The following is a 20,079-nucleotide window of genomic DNA, read 5'->3' as shown; positions in this document are numbered from 1 at the left end:
GTTTAAATGAGTGACTTACATTATTTGCAATTTTATGTCAGTGGAGTAACAATTGAAGACATTTTGTCAATATTAGGAGTAACATCACAAACCTCTAGTGTAATTGTACTGAGAGTGTAAAAATTTACTTAACACTCAGGATTTGGTTGTGTAGAACCACCATCATATTGTCATTTAGCACTCAGCCAAAGTAGGGTAAAGATGCAAAGGTTAGATGTGTCCATGTGCTCACTGTGCTGTACTGTATCACACCTCCACTCTTACAAACCTATAGTCGGTTGGCTTAAAGAGCTGTTGGAGAGGGGAAGTGCGAGGGATTAAGGCCAGCTGGTCTTGCTCTGTGTGCGTGCGTGTGCGTGCGCAGCCTGCGTACACTTGTATGCGTGTCTATATGTTTGTCGTAATAATGGAGAACATGTGTCTACTTTGAAAGGGATTTTGGGCAATACGTGGGCTGAATCCAGGGAAAGCTCTCTGCCTTCCTTCCTGCCTCACTAAATGACTGTATCTCACAGTAGTCTGCATGTCTTGCATGTCACTGACTGACCAATCTGAGAACCCATCGTCAAAAAATAAAGGAAAAACAGCGCCCTCTTTTCCTGTCTGTCTGTCTGTCTGTCTGTCTGTCTGTCTGTCTGTCTGTCTGTCTGTCTGTCTGTCTGTCTGTCTGTCTGTCTGTCTGTCTGTCTGGCTGGCTGGCTGGCTGGCTGGCTGTCTGGCTGACTGACTGTCAGAATGTTTGACTGTTTGAGTACTGTACAGTCCAAGAGGCTAATAAGGTTAAGGTTATCCCTTCTCATGTTTCTCAACTTTAAAAGACATTACTCGAGTGTCACTGGTATTAGGCCAAAGATCTGTCCAAATCCCTCTCTCTCATACAAATCAGTGAAAACCGGGAACACGGCCCGTGGTAAGTGAGCATAGGATTTGTTCTCACTGAGCTCCAATGCTCTAAGTACATCGCTACTGGTTCCGCCCAGCTGGGATGAGCTGCAGTTTGTGTGTAAAAGTCACTTTTACACACAAACTTCATGGGTTATACAACTTACACGACCAGACCGACACCCTAGTCATACTGACGAGTAGTTCTGAAGTTCTGATTGGCTGCCTCGTCTCTACGCAACCAGACACTTTTAATGCCATCGTCTAAACGGTCGCACGAACCTGCCGCCATGATGCCTCAGAATTCTTTAGGCTAACTAATTTCAGCATAACAGTGCAGCGCAGCTAAACTGTACCCGCGGACTCCCACGCAGACTACCGCGGACCCCCGCGCCGACCTCCGCAGGGACCCTTGTTGTACATGCGGACCCCCGCACAGACTACCACGGGCGCGGACCCCCGCGCTGACCTCCGCGGGGACCCCCGTTGGATCCGCGGATGTTCTTTAATACCTGCCAAGCCAATGTCAACACTATACAACCGACAGCTGTGCGTGAGGTGCGATATATAATGGTTTGGAGAATGGCCTACCTGAGAGTACAAATACAACCAAATGGACCCATAACAGTCCATTTCTACAGTCTCAGAGTTTATTGTTATCATCATCATCATCATTTTTCGACTGCGGTCGAGATCGTGGATTCCACAATGCTACGCCAGACTTCCCGGTCCTTCATTGCCACCCCCAGTTCCTGCCTACTGAAGCACCGGTCCTTCATTGCCACCCCCAGTTCCTGCCTACTGAAGCATGTGTCCCTAGCGATGACATCAGGGAATGACAGCTTTCTACCTCTGGTCCGCCCTGAGGCAGGACTCCAGAGAAGAAGGGAAGATATAACCTCATTGTCAGCTCTGTAGCAGTGGCCGGCAAACTGCGCTCTTCTGGATCGGACCAGTGAAGAAATACGGGGAAGGTTGCCGTATATTAGATTAGTCGATCTAATTATAAAAGGGTCCTTTGGTTCCATTTGTAGTAGGCTAAGGCTACACTCTCACAGTATATATAAAAACAATAATTGATAAATTATCAAAGAATTACCAGTTGCTGCCTTTTATCTCCAGAATTGTTCTCTGAAATGTAAATATCGGTGTCTATCTGTATTTATGTGTGTGTGGAAACAACAACAGGATCTGTCCAGGTGACTCTGTAACTGTGAGAGTGTAGCCTTAGCCTACTACAAATGGAACCAAAGGACCCTTTTATAACAATAAACTCTGAGACTGTAGAAATGGACTGTTATAGGTCCATTTGGTTGTATTTGTACACTCTCAGAGTCACCTGGACAGATCCTGTTGTTGTTTCCACACACATAAAGACAGATATTTACATTTCATAGCACAATTCTGGAGATATAATGCAGCAGCTGGTAATTCATTGATAATTGATCAATTCTTGTTTTTTAATTGATGTCAACAAGTGGCTGGAATGTATGGGACAAAAATGGACAGTGAGAGAGAAAATGTCATGAACACCACTTTATTTTTCCATTTCCAAAAGAGTCTATATACAGTGTATAATGTGTATATACTGTATGTGTGTAATTGTATGTAGGGGTGCAAGAGTTGATCGAACTAATCAGTTTAATCAATTATAGAAAAAGGATAATTTAACAAAACAATCAATTTATAATCAATCCTTATTTCATTCTAATAAAATAATCTCTAGTTGCAGCCCTCTAGTTGTGCTTTCGTTTGAGATGTACCCATTCTGCATACTGTGAAATAAAACTTTCAAACAATCAATCAACGCCTTGAGTGGGTGGCTTGAGTTGTTAGTTTTGGGTTTGAGGATTGGAATGGGTTGGGATTTTGATGGATTTTTAAAGAGTGAGGTGTGGTTTAGGATTATTGGAGCCACTTGTTTGGTGTTACACGTGTTGGCATTTAAACCTTCCAGCACACGCTTTGCACCCTCTCAACCCAGATGACCTCATAAAACAACAGAAATACAGAGCTCTCAATCTCAGACAGTGGCACTCGATTAGGATAGGCTCCAAATTAGATTTTGTGTATAGACACCTTACTACCCTGAGTGTTTTATCTTTCATCTTTAGTAGCCTATTTGGAAAGATGCAGAAATCGTTAGCTCCAGTAGTAAAATGAATCTGCTTTCTGGCAGTAAATTACATACAGTATTATGAAGACTTCACATGGAGCCAGTAGTGCACAAGTTGAGGTCTGTAGCTTAAAAAACCACCAAACCCAGTGTTGGCAGATCTGACACCAGTAGCACTCCAGCCGTCTACACCACGGCTCCTGTGTACATTGAAGAAATGAGTCAAAGACATTGATTTGAGAGATTACCGGGTGTCTTTTTTGGCTTGGTACAACATGACAGCTTTAGCTGGGTGGGTAGGTATCCCTCCATGACTCCTTCACTGAAGACACCTTACTCATTTCCTGGATGAGTCACAGAGTGGTTGGGGTGGGGGCGGGGGTGTTAACAGTGTAATTTGTGGACCACCCTGGTTGAGATGCCCAGTACCATTAAACCAAATTGTCATTGGGCTAAAAGCTACCATTACAAATTACGAGCATCACGTGACTTTTGTCCAAGCCATATATTAGATTCAGCAGTGGGGGTCTGTTCTGTGGATGATCATGTTAAGACTGCTATTAAATGGTAGTGTAGGCTTTTAAAGGGAGCATCAACCATTTCTCATTCAATTTGTTAAGAATTGGATTCTAATCGTGCACATTATTATTATACAGCCAAGGGGTTTGTTGATATGAAATTTCAGGCGCCCGGGTAAAAAATTATTTACGGTATATATGACCATATGACAGACGATTAAAAAAAAGAAACATTGTAAACTAGAAATAGTGCCCTTCTGGGCACAGGTCTCCACCAGGAGGATAGGACTGTGTGAGATGTTTGGCAAAATGTTTAGTAGTAATATAAACATGTTTGCCTTGTATGGCAATTGGATGATTTGAGGCATTTTGTTCCAATCAACCTGTTTTGCAAAAATCAACCTGTTGGTGGCGCTATAACAGGCCAATGTGAAAAGGGTGGGATATATTCCTCAGCCTAGTAAGAAAATGTGTGAAAGATTTCACGTAAATTGCATGCTGTGTTCATGATTTGAGGCTTTTGTTCAAAACGGGGCAATCTTGCAAACTGTGAAAGGCAATTGTAGGCAATTAGGGTGGAATATGAAATATCGGACAGATCCGACTTGAGCACATGACCATAGAGATACTGTGTAACGATTTGTGAGATTTTTGGACAGAATCTGGAGGAGTAATATCCAAAAATGTGTTTTACAAAAGTCGGCCTCCTGGTGGCGCTATAAAAGGCAGATGCGGAAAATGCAGGTCAAAGGTTTGTCCTTGGCCTCTAGGGAGTGTGCATGCAACGTTTCACGCAGATGGGTGCAGTTTTAGGTAACAAATGTGAAAAGCTGCCTCATGGTGGCGCTATAACAGGCCGTTCTGAAAAATGCGGGGCAGAGGTTCATCGTTGGCATCTAGGGAGTGTGTGTGCAAAGTTTGGCATCGACCGGGTTAACGGTGCCGGAGATTAGCTGGTAACGGACGGACGGAAGGACACACGGACACACACACGGACGGAGTGCAAAACATACTCTCTCACCATGCCTTCGGCCTGGTGGAGACAAAAATCTGACCCAGAGTTGACATGCCTAAGTTGCAGTCAGATATCTTAAAAACTAATTTAAGGTGATAATTGACTTCATACCTAACAGCAGTCACGATTCTGTTGCATAAGTGCACCAAGGGTATTCCGAGGTTAACCTCATTAATGTCCTTATTTTTGCACTGGATTCCGATCGGGCCTCATTGTGTGTCCACATCCGCTCCCATTGTCTCTTTTGAGCCCTATTCACAAAGAGGAAATCCCTCAACAGTCTCTGCCGCTGTCTACCTGACCGTAGCCATGGTGCTGTTGTACAGCAGGGAATAGTCTTTATGTCTCTTGTTAGTGTGAATACGACTAAATATCAATACTTGGGTCTCTGAACTCATCCCTCTTAGAAACTGAATCACTGTTCATTTTAAAAGTGCACTCAATACACTCACTGGATCTTGGCAACTGTATTTCATTTTAATGGACACGTGCCTTTCTGCCTAGGAATAGCAAGTGCTTTTTGTTTTTGTTGATTTATTTTGTAATAATTTCCTTTGGCAACTTGGAGCTGGTATAGAGCTGCTGCCATATTAGAGACATCTGATATCTGCAATATTAGATGTGTCCTTTTTCCCGTTGAGAGATGTGGAGAGCATTTCTGCCTCTTAGTTGACATAATGTAACAAGGTCATGCAGCCAGACACCGGTGGGATCAGATTCAGAGCATTGGTCAAATGAAAATGGGAGAAATTTGATTAAAATACAGTAGAGACCAAAAAACACAGAAGCACTCATATGCTAAGGTAGAGAGAGGAGGAGGAGGGAGGGAGAGTGGGAGCTCTAAGAAATGAAGTCATTGAAATATAAATTAAATTGCGCTAAACCAGATTGACAGTTAATATTTTGTATAGTTAAAAAGGAAGCTGTTGAAAAAGAAAGGGATCATCCACTCTTGATCCTTTCACCCTGCAAAGCCAAAGACCCAGAGGGCTGAGGGTTTCAGGGTTGAAGACAGTGCTCATTTGCTAAATTCACTTTTAATGAAAGGAAACTTAATCTGGATTGGTTTTATTAATAGAATATTCCCTTGAGCGGGAGTGGGATGAACGAGAGAGGGGGTTGGGGGGGGGGGGGGGGGGGGGTCTTGTACACTTTCAAGTAGAATAATTAAGACTCTTTCCCTCTCTCTCTTTCTCTGGCTAATTAAGAGGAACATGTTGGGCCTTTGATGTCTGTTGCTCCAGTCCAACTGGGTGGAACAGACCCAGTAGTGAAACAGCCTCAGTAGCAGCAGCAATCTGTACATGAGGAGGATGAATCTTTTAGAGATGTTTCTCCCTCTCTTGTGTGGATGGTTTACGTGCGTGTAGTCACGAAGCAAGCTTCAGGCCATCTCTTCTCTTCTATTGGCCTGTTCTTCTAGTTATTGTACTTTTGCGGCAGAAACGCTACAGCTCGAGAAATCCCTTCTTTGCCTGTGTGATCTGAACTTCTGTCATACTACGTAGTAGATGATGAGAGTGAGAGCTGCTTGCTCAAGGTGGTTGACTGTTAATGATTCAATCCATTTCTCTGTGATCTTCTCCAGTTCCTGAGGACCTGTCTCTGGAGGAGAGGGATGAGCTGTCAAACATTCGACGCAGGAAGAGAGAGCTGCTAGATGACATTGAGGTTTGTTGTGTGTGTGTGTGTGTGTGTGTGTGTGTGTGTGTGTGTGTGTGTGTGTGTGTGTGTGTGTGTGTGTGTGTGTAAATTGTCAATCAAACACGACATCAAAATAGGGTGGATTTAAGCTTGAAGATTAACCAAACGATTGTTTAATCTGTGTGTATTTTAATGATAAATTCCATGCAACCGTTTGCATGTGTGCACCCTGCAACTGTGTGCAAGCTTGTGTGCAGTTGTGCACTGTCCATGCATAGGAATTCCTACAATGATTATTATAGCTCTGTTGATTATTATAGGCCTTATTTTTGAGGGGCGATATCCCCTCCTATGTACAGCTTTTAGTGTGTGTGAACGTTAACATTAAATGCCATTGACAATGAATGTACAATGTTGAGTGTATGTGTAAACACAAACATTGCGTAACACAAACATTGAAGACGAGGTGATTGGACGCAAATTTTGATTGGCCAGAATGAGATGATGTATGATGATGTACGATGATAAGAGTGCCCCTCACTTCACACTGGTGTGACGTTTGTCTTTATAATCTCAATCTGTGTAATTTGTAGGTCTCTTGTTTAGACCCACTCGCATGCTGCAGGTGATTCATGTTTCCCTCATCACGTTCAGCACTGCAGCTGACAACCACCTGGCCTAACCCACTGTGTTACTTTACATTTGTGTGCTCATTTAATGAACTTTCCACCACTCAACTGTGCACTCTCATATTGGGCTGTGAATATCTTCCGTGCCTGATCTCAAATTCCATTTCCCTCAGCGAGAGAACACCAATATGAATCTCTCTCTCTCTCTCTCTCTCTCTCTCTCTCTCTCTCTCTCTCTCTCTCTCTCTCTCTCTCTCTCAGCGGTTGAAGTTCGAGATAGCTGAGGTCATGACGGAGATTGAGCAGCTAACAAGTGTTGGAGAGAGGTAAAGTCAACTATACTCTAGGCTCTAGCTACTATCATGGTCAGTATCATGGCCAGTATCACGTCAGTATCATGGCCAGTATCACGTCAGTATCACGTCAGTATCATGGCCAGTATCACGTCAGTATCATGGCCAGTATCACGTCAGTATCATGGCCAGTATCACGTCAGTATCATGGCCAGTATCACGTCAGTATCATGGCCAGTATCACGTCAGTATCATGGCCAGTATCACGTCAGTATCATGGCCAGTATCACGTCAGTATCATGATCAGTATCATGGCCAGTATCATGATCAGTATCATGGCCAGTATCACGTCAGTATCATGGCCAGTATCACGTCAGTATCATGATCAGTATCATGGTCGGTATCATGTCAGTATCATCAGTAACAAAGTAAGAAATAAATAATAAATAATAAATAAATAATACTAAGACTATAATAATGTATGTATGTATGTATGTATGTATGTATGTATGCATGTATGTATGTATGTATGTATGTATGTATGTATGTACAGTATGTAGGCCTATGTATGTATGTGTTGGAGATTTGAAGAAAAACTTTTGTAATTGTATTTATGATGTTGCAGCAAAACATCGCAGAGAAATAAACAGATTGCCATGGGCAGGAAGAAATTCAACATGGATCCCAAAAAGGTACTTTCTTTTTTCATAGTCTACTCTAAACTATGTCCACTGCTGATTTTGGATACTTGAAATGTATTGTATCATGGCTTTCTTGTTTATGTGTGAATCAAATTAATTCCCAAAAATTGAACTAATTAATTTCAAGCTGCCACGATCTGGTGGTGGTGGTGAGGACCCAAATGCAGGACAGCCAGGCAGAACAGTGTAAAACGCATGATTACAATCTACGTCCGCCTCTAGACATGGTAACGCCCCCCTGCCTCTGTTTGGCCTACCGACACTGCCCGTCTTACCAGACTTTCCTCCGAGGTGGATTGCTATGGTGGATAGTCCTACGCGAGGTTACTCCATGGTGGGAAATAATAGTACAAGTACGGTATAATACAAGAGAATGACAGCTTGGCACGCGCGACAGATGACGCTCCAGAATGCAGCCTTGTAAGAGGCAAACTAATATTGTTTATGCCGTTTGCTTTGATTTGCCGTTTGCCCAGGCTCCATATATGGAGCTGGCCTCTTCTGACATCACAACACTCAATATTTGGAGGGACGCAGAGACAAATATAGAAATCTCCATAGGCCTATATGGGACACAGACAGATGGGTGGAACGGGTACTCTGACGCGGGTACAACGGGTATTGCATAGCCGGGTGGGGCATGCATGGATCTCCAACTTCCATCGTTACCGACTCGGTGCTCTACAGCCGGGCACCGGTCTAGTCCTTACTATAAATGCACCATGTACGTGTGTACGTCTGTAATCCACGTAACTGGAGAACCGTTCGCCCCACCGACTTCAATAAAATAAACAGTGTCTTACCTTATGAGTCTCTTTCTCGCCTTCCTCCTTGCAAAGTTATCCATTACTTTTTGACGAGGTCTGATGATGACGAGCCAGAAGTGAAAGCGAGTTACAAAAAGTCAAATCCAGATTTTGGAGAATGAGCGTTCCCCCTCACAAGTTTGTAACTGGTAGTGTAAGGAAAAGCTTTAGCACAATGTAAACATTCGGGGAGGGTAATTGTAAATCCAGTTCCACCATTCTTCGAAGTATTTTAGTTGGACAGTTTTCTTGTTCTTCTAACATAAATTATCTTTTTTTAATCAAATCCAGTGGATATACCTCTAACAGTGACTTAGCTTTTAATATAATACCACTGGGTACCAGAACACCAGATACGCAAATAGCTCAGTCAAATGTGTGTAAGACTCCAAACAATGGTTTGGACCTGCAGGACACTAGTCAATTATAACTTTGTTTGTATCCGCAACTCCCCCCTTCCATCAAGGCTGGTGCTGGCTGGCATGGCAAGGCCTGGCTCTGTGCTTTCGTCTGCCATAGTTTTGGGGTTCTTTGTGCACTGGAGGTCATGTTTTAGGACTGCGAGACACCAGTTACATTCAAGGCTTCCTTTTCAAATTTGTCAAATTGGTCTTGGTCTAGTCATGCAACGACGAAAGTCGTAGTCACGCAGCCGTTGTTAATGTCATGCCTCTGTAACTCCAGTATTTTATCCCCAAAATTGGCCATGAATGCCATCTCCAAAGTGTCCAGTTTGGCGTAGAGTGCAAAGGCCTCGCTTCCTGTTTTTTGTCTTTGGAGATGAGTCTTTGGCCTTTAGCCTATCTTGGTCAGGTGTGCCTGGTTAGCCTGGCACCAAACTCCACCCACCAATCAGTGAAGATAGGAGACCTAAACCATAGACATAGAAAGGTAGACGCCTCATTCACTGCTGCAATTCATTGGAGCGACAACTGAGGGTGGAAGTGCAGTGTTATATGGTGCATCCCCGGCGTCCAGTCATGGACGCCGGGGACTCACGTCCCTTCCTTTCATTACTTTTGATTTTGCACTGCAGGGTTCATCGTAATTTCCATGTGGAGAGGTTGAGCCCAGAGTACTATTAAAGATTAGTATTTAAATTTTATGTAACGACATTAACCATGGCATGTCATTATAGGTAATTGATTAAATGTCTTTAATTAGTTTTTGTATTTGTATCTTTTATTTTCGGAAATAGAGAGAATAGCAGATCTATCAAGTATGTCAACTGACGTATTGTTCTTGCTCTCTACTTTACAGGGGATTCTGTTCCTCCTGGAGAATGACCTCCTTCAGCATACCCCCGAAGATATCTCCCAGTTCCTCTACAAGGGAGAGGGCCTCAACAAGACTGCCATTGGAGACTACCTGGGGGAGCGGTAAGTCACACCGTCCTTTATCTGGCAATCTATCAGGATAGCCAAAAAAGATGTTTCCCCTTCTGTTCCCATTCACCCATGCCCTTCACGGAAGATTTACAAACTACCCCCCCCCACCACCGCCCCCATCTGATTAGAACGCTCCTGTCGCCAAGGGGAAATTATGGCTGGGATTTATTGATCCAAAAGGGCAGATGTGACATGTTCCCGCTCCTGCCTCCAGAATACAAATCTCCATTGGAGACGTGGGTGTCTTGTCGTAGATAGTCTGCCCGTGTGGGCAGCTGATAAACCAGCTCATAAACCAGACTAGTCCCCATGGTCTGCACACAACTCAGGCCAGAGTGTCAGAGAGCAGGAGAAGATAATTGGATGAGTTGGATAAAGTCACACACAAGGATTTTTTTTCTCCAGGTGCTTGGAGACTACATGTTCAGGCGTGGACTACATGTTCACCTACCTCTACTAGCGACCATAGTAGACACTAGACACTTTTTCATGATTGGCTGCCTCTAGGCTGCCTCTAAGCCAATGGGAGACTTACCCATAAAACCCATAGTCTGAACGCCGCAACGTGAAGCTGTGAGCTGAGGCAAAGGCTGCGGCACACAAACTGACTATAGATGTTCATAAAACGAGAGCTTGCTGCACCTGGCAGTTATGATTGAGTCGTTTGTTTCCATTGTCTTACGGGTCAATTCCTACACTTTAAAGGTTAAATTCACGCTCTGGATTTTGCTGTGCATACTTGCAGCATCACAGGTATGAGTCCGGCTTATGATCTCATATCATGCCCTTCTCCCTACCCCGTCTTTCCGGTCTACTTTTTATACTGTAGCTAACGTTACAATAAGACGCTATAATAAGAAGTCTGTATAAAAATAGTCTTAAAAATCCCTCATTGTCTTTCCTGACTCCAATCCCTTTCACCATTCAGGAAAAAACAAGAATGTACGACTGTATTGTCTTACCTGAGGGGGCAAAAACATGTAGATTGGGCATCGGTAGAGCTATGAAACAATGAAACGGCCTCAGTATTGGGCCAGCTGGATGAGAATGAAGGTTGTTGGGAGGGGGGCGGGCTCTGGGGGACTCCATCAATAGGGGCTCCTTTCACGCAGGCTTTACATGGCCTCATTGTGGGGGAACCATCAAAGAGCCACCATGTGCTCAGTAGGAATCACAGTAAACATAGGTGGACGGGTTACACTCGGTAATTATCGCTAATTGAGTTGATGCCGGGAGCCGGTAACTATAATTACACGCTGTGTATAATTACAGCTACAGCTTTAATGTAGAGAGAGAAAGAAGTAGAGAGAGGAAGTGGAACACAGGGAGGACACATGCAATGGGAGAGGGATAGTGGCAGGGGAAAAAAAGAGGAGTATACCGGTGGTGTTGAGAGAAAGGAAGTACGGCAATTGAGGGGGAAGCTAGAGCAGAAGAATTTGTTTTGGGGCAGGGGGGGGGGGGGGGGGGGGGGGTTGGGGGGGGTCTACAAGCTCGTAGATCTGCTATTTTCACAAATCTATGGAACCGAGTCAAACATTTTTTTTTACTACATTCCAAGTGCTTGTCAGGGTGGGAGGTCCCCAGTTCAAATATGATTATTTTGGGTAGTCACGGCCTGGAAAGGTTGAGAACCACTGCTATAGAGTGGGCGATAAATGATCAGACAGAGGAGGTTGCTCCAGGCCTGTTTTCATTGTTCCTGCACTTACTGTCATAGTGTCACATACAGTGCTGCCACAGGCATCACAAGAACTCACTGAGGTGCATTTCTTTACTGTGTGTACTACTGTATACATGTTATGAGTTTCCTCTTGTGCTACATGCTGTATTAGTCTACAGCAGGCTACATCCAAGGACATCTGTAATACATTTAACTGTAGCAACCAAACCTCTCCCTCTCCTTCTATCACCCCAACCTGTACAAACACTTTAGGATTGGAGTGGTTTACATTTAGTTGGAGAGGGGACTACAATACACAATGCAGTCAGTGGATCTTGCACATATAGAATAAGTAAGCAAGCAAGCCCTAAAAAAAAAATCAAACAATGTTATTGTGATGCAAGCACTTTGGTGCTTTGTAAACTTCTCAGTGGCGTCTTCCCAGGCACAAACACACACAAAAACGTCTACTCGGAAAATTCTACCAATCGACCATTTCCTGGCTATACTGCAGCCATCTGAAATGTGTCAACGATACGCAATACAAAGGGCGTTGAGGCTAGGGAACATGGATCAGGATGTAAAAACAAGCTAGATCAGAGAGGTTGCGGTGACCGCAGCCTGAGAGCTGCTGTTGACTTTTACCCTAAAAAACCCTTTGCTGGTCAAACAAATCTCTGACAAAAGACCCTGTGTGGATTTGGTTGGGCTGGTTCTCATCAGCCAGACGCCGCACACCGCCATTCACCATGACAAGGTTCGGGGGAGTCGGACAGCCCCAAGGTACACGCCGGCTAACGCTCGCTTTGGCCAGCTGTTGAAATTGCTTCCAGACTTCCTCCGTATGAGCAAGAGCAGAAATATGACAGGAATGTCAGGAAGGAGAAGAGAATGCAGGCTGAGAATTTTATTTTTGGAGAAAATATTATCTTCCCCCCACGCTTCTCCTGGGCTCATGGCTATCATCTTCTCTCGGTCATTTTGATATCCCCTGAATAACATTGGCATTTATTTAAATAAATAGCATAAAATGGCATGAAAAAAAAACATTGGCTTGAAGGGACGAAATAACACGATTCTCTAGACTAATTGAATTACCATTGCATAGTTTACTCTGACACTTTCTTTCTTCCCCCAGGGATGACTTCAACATTAAGGTTCTCCAAGCGTTTGTGGAGTTGCACGAGTTTGCAGACCTCAACCTTGTCCAAGCACTAAGGTCAGTGGGATAGTCAGTAGTAGTGCATTCAATGAATCAATATGGCATAATCGACAATACGGACGATAGGTGAATCGATCGAGAGGCTGCTGTATCGATACAGAAATAAACGGCATTAATTATCTGGGTGACGAAGTGTTGCCAAACTTACCTCTTTTTAACGTTATCAAAGCCCCCCGTGCAAGTTGAAATGCACTCACTTCCCAGACCCCTTGTTAGGATGTTTAATTTAAAGATCTCTGTGGGCCTGAAAGTGCTTTATTGTATTTATGCAACATGGTCATTATTTTGAATAAACGAGTTATATCGATATACATCGTATTGTGGCCTCTGTATTGTGATACATATCTATCTAGAGATTGCAAGCAATATCCACCACTAATAGTCAGGTACTCTGTAAAACAAACGTACTGTATGTATGTACTGCATGTATATACACAGTCACTTTGTATATTGTGCCATATTGGAAATCCCTTCTCTTCCCTTCTCTTCTCTTCTCTTCTCTTCTCTTCTCTTCTCTTCTCTTCTCTTCTCTTCTCTTCTCTTCTCTTCTCTTCTCTTCTCTTCTCTTCTCTTCTCTTCTCTTCTCTTCTCTTCTCTTCTCTTCTCTTCTCTTCTCTTCTCTTCTCTCTGGTGTAGACAGTTCCTGTGGAGTTTCCGTCTTCCAGGTGAGGCCCAGAAAATTGACCGTATGATGGAGGCCTTTGCTGCACGTTACTGCCAGTGTAACCCAGGAGTCTTCCAGTCAACAGGTCAGTCCCTCAGCTAAGATGAACCAATAGGATCCACTGGCTGTTTTCACCAGCACTCGCCCCTCTAGACCAGAAATCACACAGGCTGAGGCAGGCTATCATATGAGCAACGAATACTAGCTCATAGTAGTACCACATTAAACCTTAACCACTAAGTCATTCAGTCGTTCGGCACCCGTACGCAATTAAGTATAATGTAAATCAGGCATAAAAGGTTCATGGAGTGAAACATCAACATCAAACATGGGCAATGTTACATTATTCAAGAAGCAGTAAATACTGTACGTCTCAGCACAGGCCTGGGGCTATACACATTGCCACGGTAAAAGAAACCCTACAACAACAATAACAAGTCAATAAATGATTAATGGCTTGTAGAGGAATCAATGACTTGCTCCTAGCAAGACATCAGGGCTGCTGTGGGCGGTCACGCATGGTTGCATGTTGTCCTTTGCAGGTCAATCGAATGGGTCGACAATGTGAGAGTATAGAGGTTGCTGAAATAGGCTCTATGCACAGCAGCAAACTTCCATAGATGTTACCAATGATACTAATGAAGGCTCTGCTCCATTCTGGTCAGTTGTGCATGTTGGTTCACTGAGAGTGTACAACAGTTTGAGAAGCACTACTGTGTTACACTAAATGCCCATTAACTGCCTAGATTTTGTAGAATGAGTGTTCCCCCTCACAGTTTGTAACTGGCAGTCTCAGGAAAAGCTGGAGTGCAATGTAAACATTCGGGAAGGGTAATTGTAAATCCAGATCCAGGTCATGTACTTAGGAATACAATGTTCTTGCTGCATCCAGCATTGCGTTCCTCCTCATTAGATGTCCCCTTATTGTACCTCTTAGACACTTTGTGGAACCAGTCTGTGTCTAAATGTCGTGACCACGTGGTGCAGGTTAGTTCGGCACGCACCAAACCTCTTCTCAGTTTCTGGAAGAGGGCCATCTTTCTCTAAGTGCGTGTGAGTGTGTCTGTGCAGGTTCTGGAAAGATGTAATTTCTTTGTTTACTTCGGCAGGCAGATTCAGAATCTCTGACCCGTCATTTGTGTGTACTGTATACGTGCACATCCTCAGAAAACGTGGCCCAAAAGATGAACGTCTGTCAGTCTGTCACTGACTGTGTACGTGTGGCAGGATTCATAACATCAGTGCGTCTAAAAGACAGACAATAGGCAGAGGAGACAGGATGGACTGAAGACAATGAAGGATTTATTTAAGGCGGTCACTGTTTCTCTACTTCACTCCCTGGTTGTCATTGTCAAAACAAACATTGACATTAAAATGCAGACAATGTCTGTGACACTTTCTCTCGCTACAGACCTATTGTGATTGTTTATGCACTTACAGTACTTCGAGTGTCACATACAGTGCTGCCACAGGTTTCACAAGAAATCATTGAGGCACATTTCTGAGCATGGCATGCCCAGATAGGTGAGCATTTGGCAACAATAGGCAATCTTGAGCTTGCAGATTAGCTATTTTTGCTAAAGAGATTTGGTGTAGAAGGAGTGGGCCAAGTATAGACCCCCTGGGGGACTGCGGGCAATGAAGTATTGCTGCAACCCGGTTAAAGTGGTTAGTGTGGCTGTAGTTGAGGGGTTAGAGAGGCCATCTGGGAATCTGAATGTCGCTGGGTCGACCCTTGGTTCGCCCAGTCTATGTGTCGAAGTGTCCCTGATTAAGCCACCTAACCCATGACAGCTCCATCTTGTGCACCTATCTGAGCAGCCATCATTTGGGTGAAGCAGTAAAAGCAATTTCCCCTCCCTTACTTTTATTGCACGGTCCAAACATGTTAAAGATGTTTACCGTATATGCTCTTGGTAACCGTGAGGCACTCGGCCCAGTGTCCATCCTTAATGTTCAAATCCACCAACCCGTTTGCTGGATGTTGTCGCCCTATAGATACGTGTTATGTGCTGTCGTTTGCCATCATCATGCTGAACACCAGCCTGCACAACCCCAACGTCAGGGACAAACCCCCTGTGGAACGCTTCATCACCATGAACAGAGGCATCAACGAGGGAGGGGACTTGCCCGAGGATCTGCTCAGAGTGAGTCCCTATATGTGTTTGTTTGTGATATGCACTGAACTGTGCGTGTGTGCGTGTGTGCGTGCGTGCGTGCGTGCGTGCGTGCGTGCGTGCGTGCGTGCGTGCGTGCGTGCGTGTGTGAATCCGCCATGCCTCCTACTGTGTGAAATTTAGCCTATTTTCCCCATTTGATAAATGTTGCCTCCCCCACTTCCCCGTTTTGTACAGAATCTATTTGACAGCATCAAGAACGAGCCTTTCAAAATCCCAGAGGATGATGGGAACGATCTGACGCACACATTCTTCAACCCTGACAGAGAAGGCTGGCTGTTAAAGCTAGGTACGTACTACGTAGTTGTCATAATGGCCCCCAGCGTGATTCATGTTTCAGCTCTGAAAACCTTGATGTGTCTACTAATGTCAACATAGCATCAAAGCACAGTGATTGATAAGTATTATTTGTAGTGGCCTTTGTTCCTTCCATGATGTGTGTTGGGTGTCAATTTATGTTGGTAGTGTGTGACTTCTCTCCTCTCCTCTCCTCTCCTCTCCTCTCCTCTCCTCTCCTCTCCTCTCCTCATGTAATTTGTATTTCTGTCAGTGTGATTCAGCTGTCCCCTCATCCCTCTGTTCTCCTGTTGTCTGTTGTCACAGTGATTTGTGTGTTCGCAGTTGTCTTTCAGAAGTTCTGCTGCCCTCTGTTTCTCCCTTCATGCACTCACTCTGACCTCTCACCCTTTCACCTCTCTGCTCTGTTCTGTGACTGGCTCTTCCTACTTATCTCTCTGCATTAGGAGGTAGGTACCCCTCCACCCTCAGCCCACCCCTCCTCTTCTCCCCTTCTCCTCGTTCGTCATGGAGCGCCACCATACTGGCATTTGGCTGCTGTTTTCTCCTCAGTAAACCAGAGCTCCTGAACATGCTAGCCACTCCATCTAATTGCCTGGTTTGCTGTGGAGCTTGTTAGCACGCGAGTGGGGTGGGGGGCAGACAGTGAGTTATGGCAGTCCCAGAAGGGATGGGCTATCATTTGGGGAGGCTAAGAGGATGGTCTCTGACTGAGCTTTCTTTATGCTCGGCGGGTATTGGCTGTCTTCCTCCACTGGGCTGAGGGCTGGTCTCAACTGGCAGTAGAGGAGGCTGAACAAACAGTCAAAAAGGACACGCACGTCTATACCTTTAGGCTGGGTAGTGGGTGCTGGATCACATCTATACCATTAGGCTGGGTAGTGGGTGCTGGATCACATCTATACCTTTAGGCTGGGTAGTGGGTGCTGGATCACATCTATACCTTTAGGCTGGGTGCTGGATCAAAATGAAGTCATATAAGAAATGAAAAAATCGGCACACTAATTCAGGCTCCCAAGTTTCTTTACTTTTAATCAGGTAACGTTTCGAGCCGCAGCCCTTCCTCAGACCTTCAAGGAATGAGTAGACAATACATGTATATATAGTGTGTAATGTACCACACCTGTGGCCCATCAACTATCAGTCCCAGATAGAACTCAGGCTGATCAGGCCATCATACTGCTACCTAAAGAGGCGCCTCTTGTCTACTCTAAATGTAAGTAAAAAATAGGGACAACAACATACCTTATTTAAAACAGGAGAGTCCGTTACAACTATGGACCAGAAACAACCAGGAAAAGACCCATCGAGGAGAAGATAAAGTGTCGATCACATGACCGTGGATGTCCATGGAAATGAGAACATGTCCATGTTCATCCATGGGCATGTATTTATATATAAATATAAATATATATATATATACCCCCAAACACAGGATGCCAATTACAGAAATGGTCTGATATCATAATCTTCATTTAGACCTTTTGGAGCAAGAGTCTGCAATGTGTGTATCCAAAAGAGCTCACGTTTTTAACAGGATGTTGTTGATGTCTACGTGGTCTCAACTGGCGCCCTGTAGTGAACATTACTACTACTCTTGATCACTAGAGGATCAGCTGAAACCTAGCATAAGGCTTTCTTTGCAGGCTTTCTTTTGTCACATCACAGTGTTTTACGCTCCTGATCTTTATGTCTACGCTTCCTCAGTAGCTCACACAGCTGTGTAGCAGGATCACACAGGTCAGTGTAGTTATATATATAGGTTTCCACTACATTTTCCACTGGTAATCATTTTACTGATGAACTATAAAGGGGGAAAACGGATTCATCTCATGCATAAGCTAAGTGCCATTTGAGACTTGCCCTCAACTCAAGCTTTTGAAACAGTGAGATTGCGCTCAGCGTGACAGCATCTATAGTGCCTGAGGTGGAGCAGTGAGAATGCGTGCTGCTGTTTGGATATAGCAGATACATTAGTTTCTAACAGACTAACAGAGCCCCCCTGAGGGACCCCTCTACTTATCTCCTTTCTCTCTTACACTTTATGTCTTCGCCTCTCTGTCCCTTTCTCTCTCTTCTACTCTCTATATTTGTCTCTCGTACTGTCTCCATTCCCCCGTACGCTGTGCTTGCCAGATCGTTTTAGTTCCAGCTTTTCCTACCGGTGAATTCCATGCTAATTTTAGCCCCACCCTCGTAAAGCCCCCGCTCAACCGAGGGAAGAATGCGCTTCTTTCCTTTATTTCTTTTAACGGCGTAGTTAAATGAGGTATTCTGCCGGCCTGTCAGGCAGTTGGATGTGAATGACTGCTGCGCTTCTCTGAAGCTGCGTGGCGCTCCATAATAAGCTGTTATTAACACCAAGGTGCCTGCTTATTTCCCCCCCAGCCCGAGCCTGTGCTATGCCTGAATCCATCACCATCCTCCGTATACACAGCATGTCACAGTATTTAAACATCATTTGAACATTGTTAGGAGTGTGTGTCCTTGCCTCCAAAAGTTATTGTTCAGGTTTTGAGCTTCTTTAATTGTCACTCGGTTGACACGTGTTTACTCTCTCAGTCTCCTAATACAGGGGTTCTCAACCCGTGGGTCGCGACCCCTCGGGGGGGTCGCCAAATTATTTTAGGGGGTCCCCAAATTATTTAAAAAAAAAAAAAAAAAAGAGAGATTTTGTTTTTTTATTTTTTTTTCACGATTTTTCAAAAATAGCAGCCCTACAAGCTCGTAGCGCGCCACTCGGTGGCGCGCTATGAGCTTGTAGATCTGCTATTTTTAAATAGCTAAATTATAACAATGCTTAAAACACCAAAAGGGGTTCCCGCCCAAAATGGTTTAAGGTTATTGTACACGCATGGAACAAAAATGACTGGCTGCATTTGAGTTGTACAAATTTGTAGGGCTGTGGTGCAGCAAGCATACACATATACAGTTTTGGAGATGACGTTAAACACCCTCTAGACTTTCACTCTCACTTTAGTTGGCTCATTGACACTCGTGAAATTGTATTCTGTCATATATATCCATCCTCATTTTCTGTTTGAGCGGTGGATAAAAATAGATGAGATATGCTGTAGACCTCCTGGGCATTGGACTATTCATATGAATGTAAAAATTCCATGGAAGTAATGAAGTGTGTAGATGGAATTGTGGCTGGTATGACAGAGTGACATCTGCGTGCATGGGGAGTATTGCATATTGATTACATCAGTAACCGTAGACGCCTCAGAGACGGCCGTGCGCATTCTGGAAAGTCAGCAAGCTTGTTATTATGCTGTGTCCGTGTTGCAGCAGCAGTATTGTAGGATGGACAGGCCGGCGGCCGCACATGATTTATAGTGCGGCATGATGTCTCCAAAACAACGTGTTTCTTTATAGTATCTACGTACTGTAGGTTTTCAGTGTTCATTTAGGGAGTGTACAAAGGTCCATTTGGTTATATTTGTGCACTCTCTGAGTTACAACAAATGAATACATTAACACTGCCAATTTTACTGTGTACGTTAATAAATGACATCATCCGGGGTCTAATTAACCAGAACATCCAGTAAGCTGATAATGATAATCTGGTGTGACATCTCACAATCTCCATATAACTGCTGACAGTGTTTCTTTAAAATGTTCTGACTCCCACATACGGGGCGTTAGAATGAAAGCCATCAGATGTCTCTTGGCGCTGTCGTTTGTTTTCTGTGGTCAGAAATGTGTATTATCGAGCGTGAGTCAGGGGCTGAAAATAGATTTTCCTTCTTGTAAACGAAGAAATATAAAAAGGGCTTGACTCACATTTGACTCACGTTTGTAAATGGTTCCAGGAATACCCCCGTTTAAGATCCGCCATTATTACTTTAACCATTTAAAATTTAAATGCTCTCCCTTTTGAGAATATGAATTAACCACTTAAACCCCGGATGGTTGAGCGGAGTGCCACAGGGCTCTATACTAGTGTATTTTCAGAATGCTTTCGCTGTTGGTCAAGCTCACCGTCGCGTTGTGAGCTTGTCCATCTGCTATTTGCAGCAAAAGCTTTCCCCACAATACAGATGCTGGAGTTAAAGTGGTTA

At 44.1% G+C, this 20,079-nt stretch overlaps 1 protein-coding gene across 1 annotated transcript in view; it reads left to right on the top strand.

Moving 5' to 3' along the window:
* The window catches only part of LOC306914865 (cytohesin-3), a 35,655-nt gene that overhangs the window by 8,952 nt on the left and 6,624 nt on the right, over positions 1–20,079 (top strand). The window contains exons 2-9 of the mRNA XM_079492083.1: positions 6,120–6,202; positions 7,066–7,130; positions 7,723–7,789; positions 9,865–9,983; positions 12,794–12,874; positions 13,514–13,626; positions 15,540–15,688; positions 15,896–16,007. Coding sequence (XP_079348209.1) covers positions 6,120–6,202; positions 7,066–7,130; positions 7,723–7,789; positions 9,865–9,983; positions 12,794–12,874; positions 13,514–13,626; positions 15,540–15,688; positions 15,896–16,007 — 789 coding nt within the window. The remainder of the gene's footprint in view (positions 1–6,119; positions 6,203–7,065; positions 7,131–7,722; positions 7,790–9,864; positions 9,984–12,793; positions 12,875–13,513; positions 13,627–15,539; positions 15,689–15,895; positions 16,008–20,079) is intronic.

Source organism: Electrona antarctica (genome assembly GCF_951216825.1).
Source record: "Electrona antarctica genome assembly, chromosome: 22".
In the NCBI taxonomy this organism is placed as follows: Eukaryota; Metazoa; Chordata; class Actinopteri; order Myctophiformes; family Myctophidae; genus Electrona; species Electrona antarctica.
The sequence above is the reverse complement of the archived record's forward strand: the minus strand, read 5'-3'. Positions and strand labels throughout refer to the sequence as shown.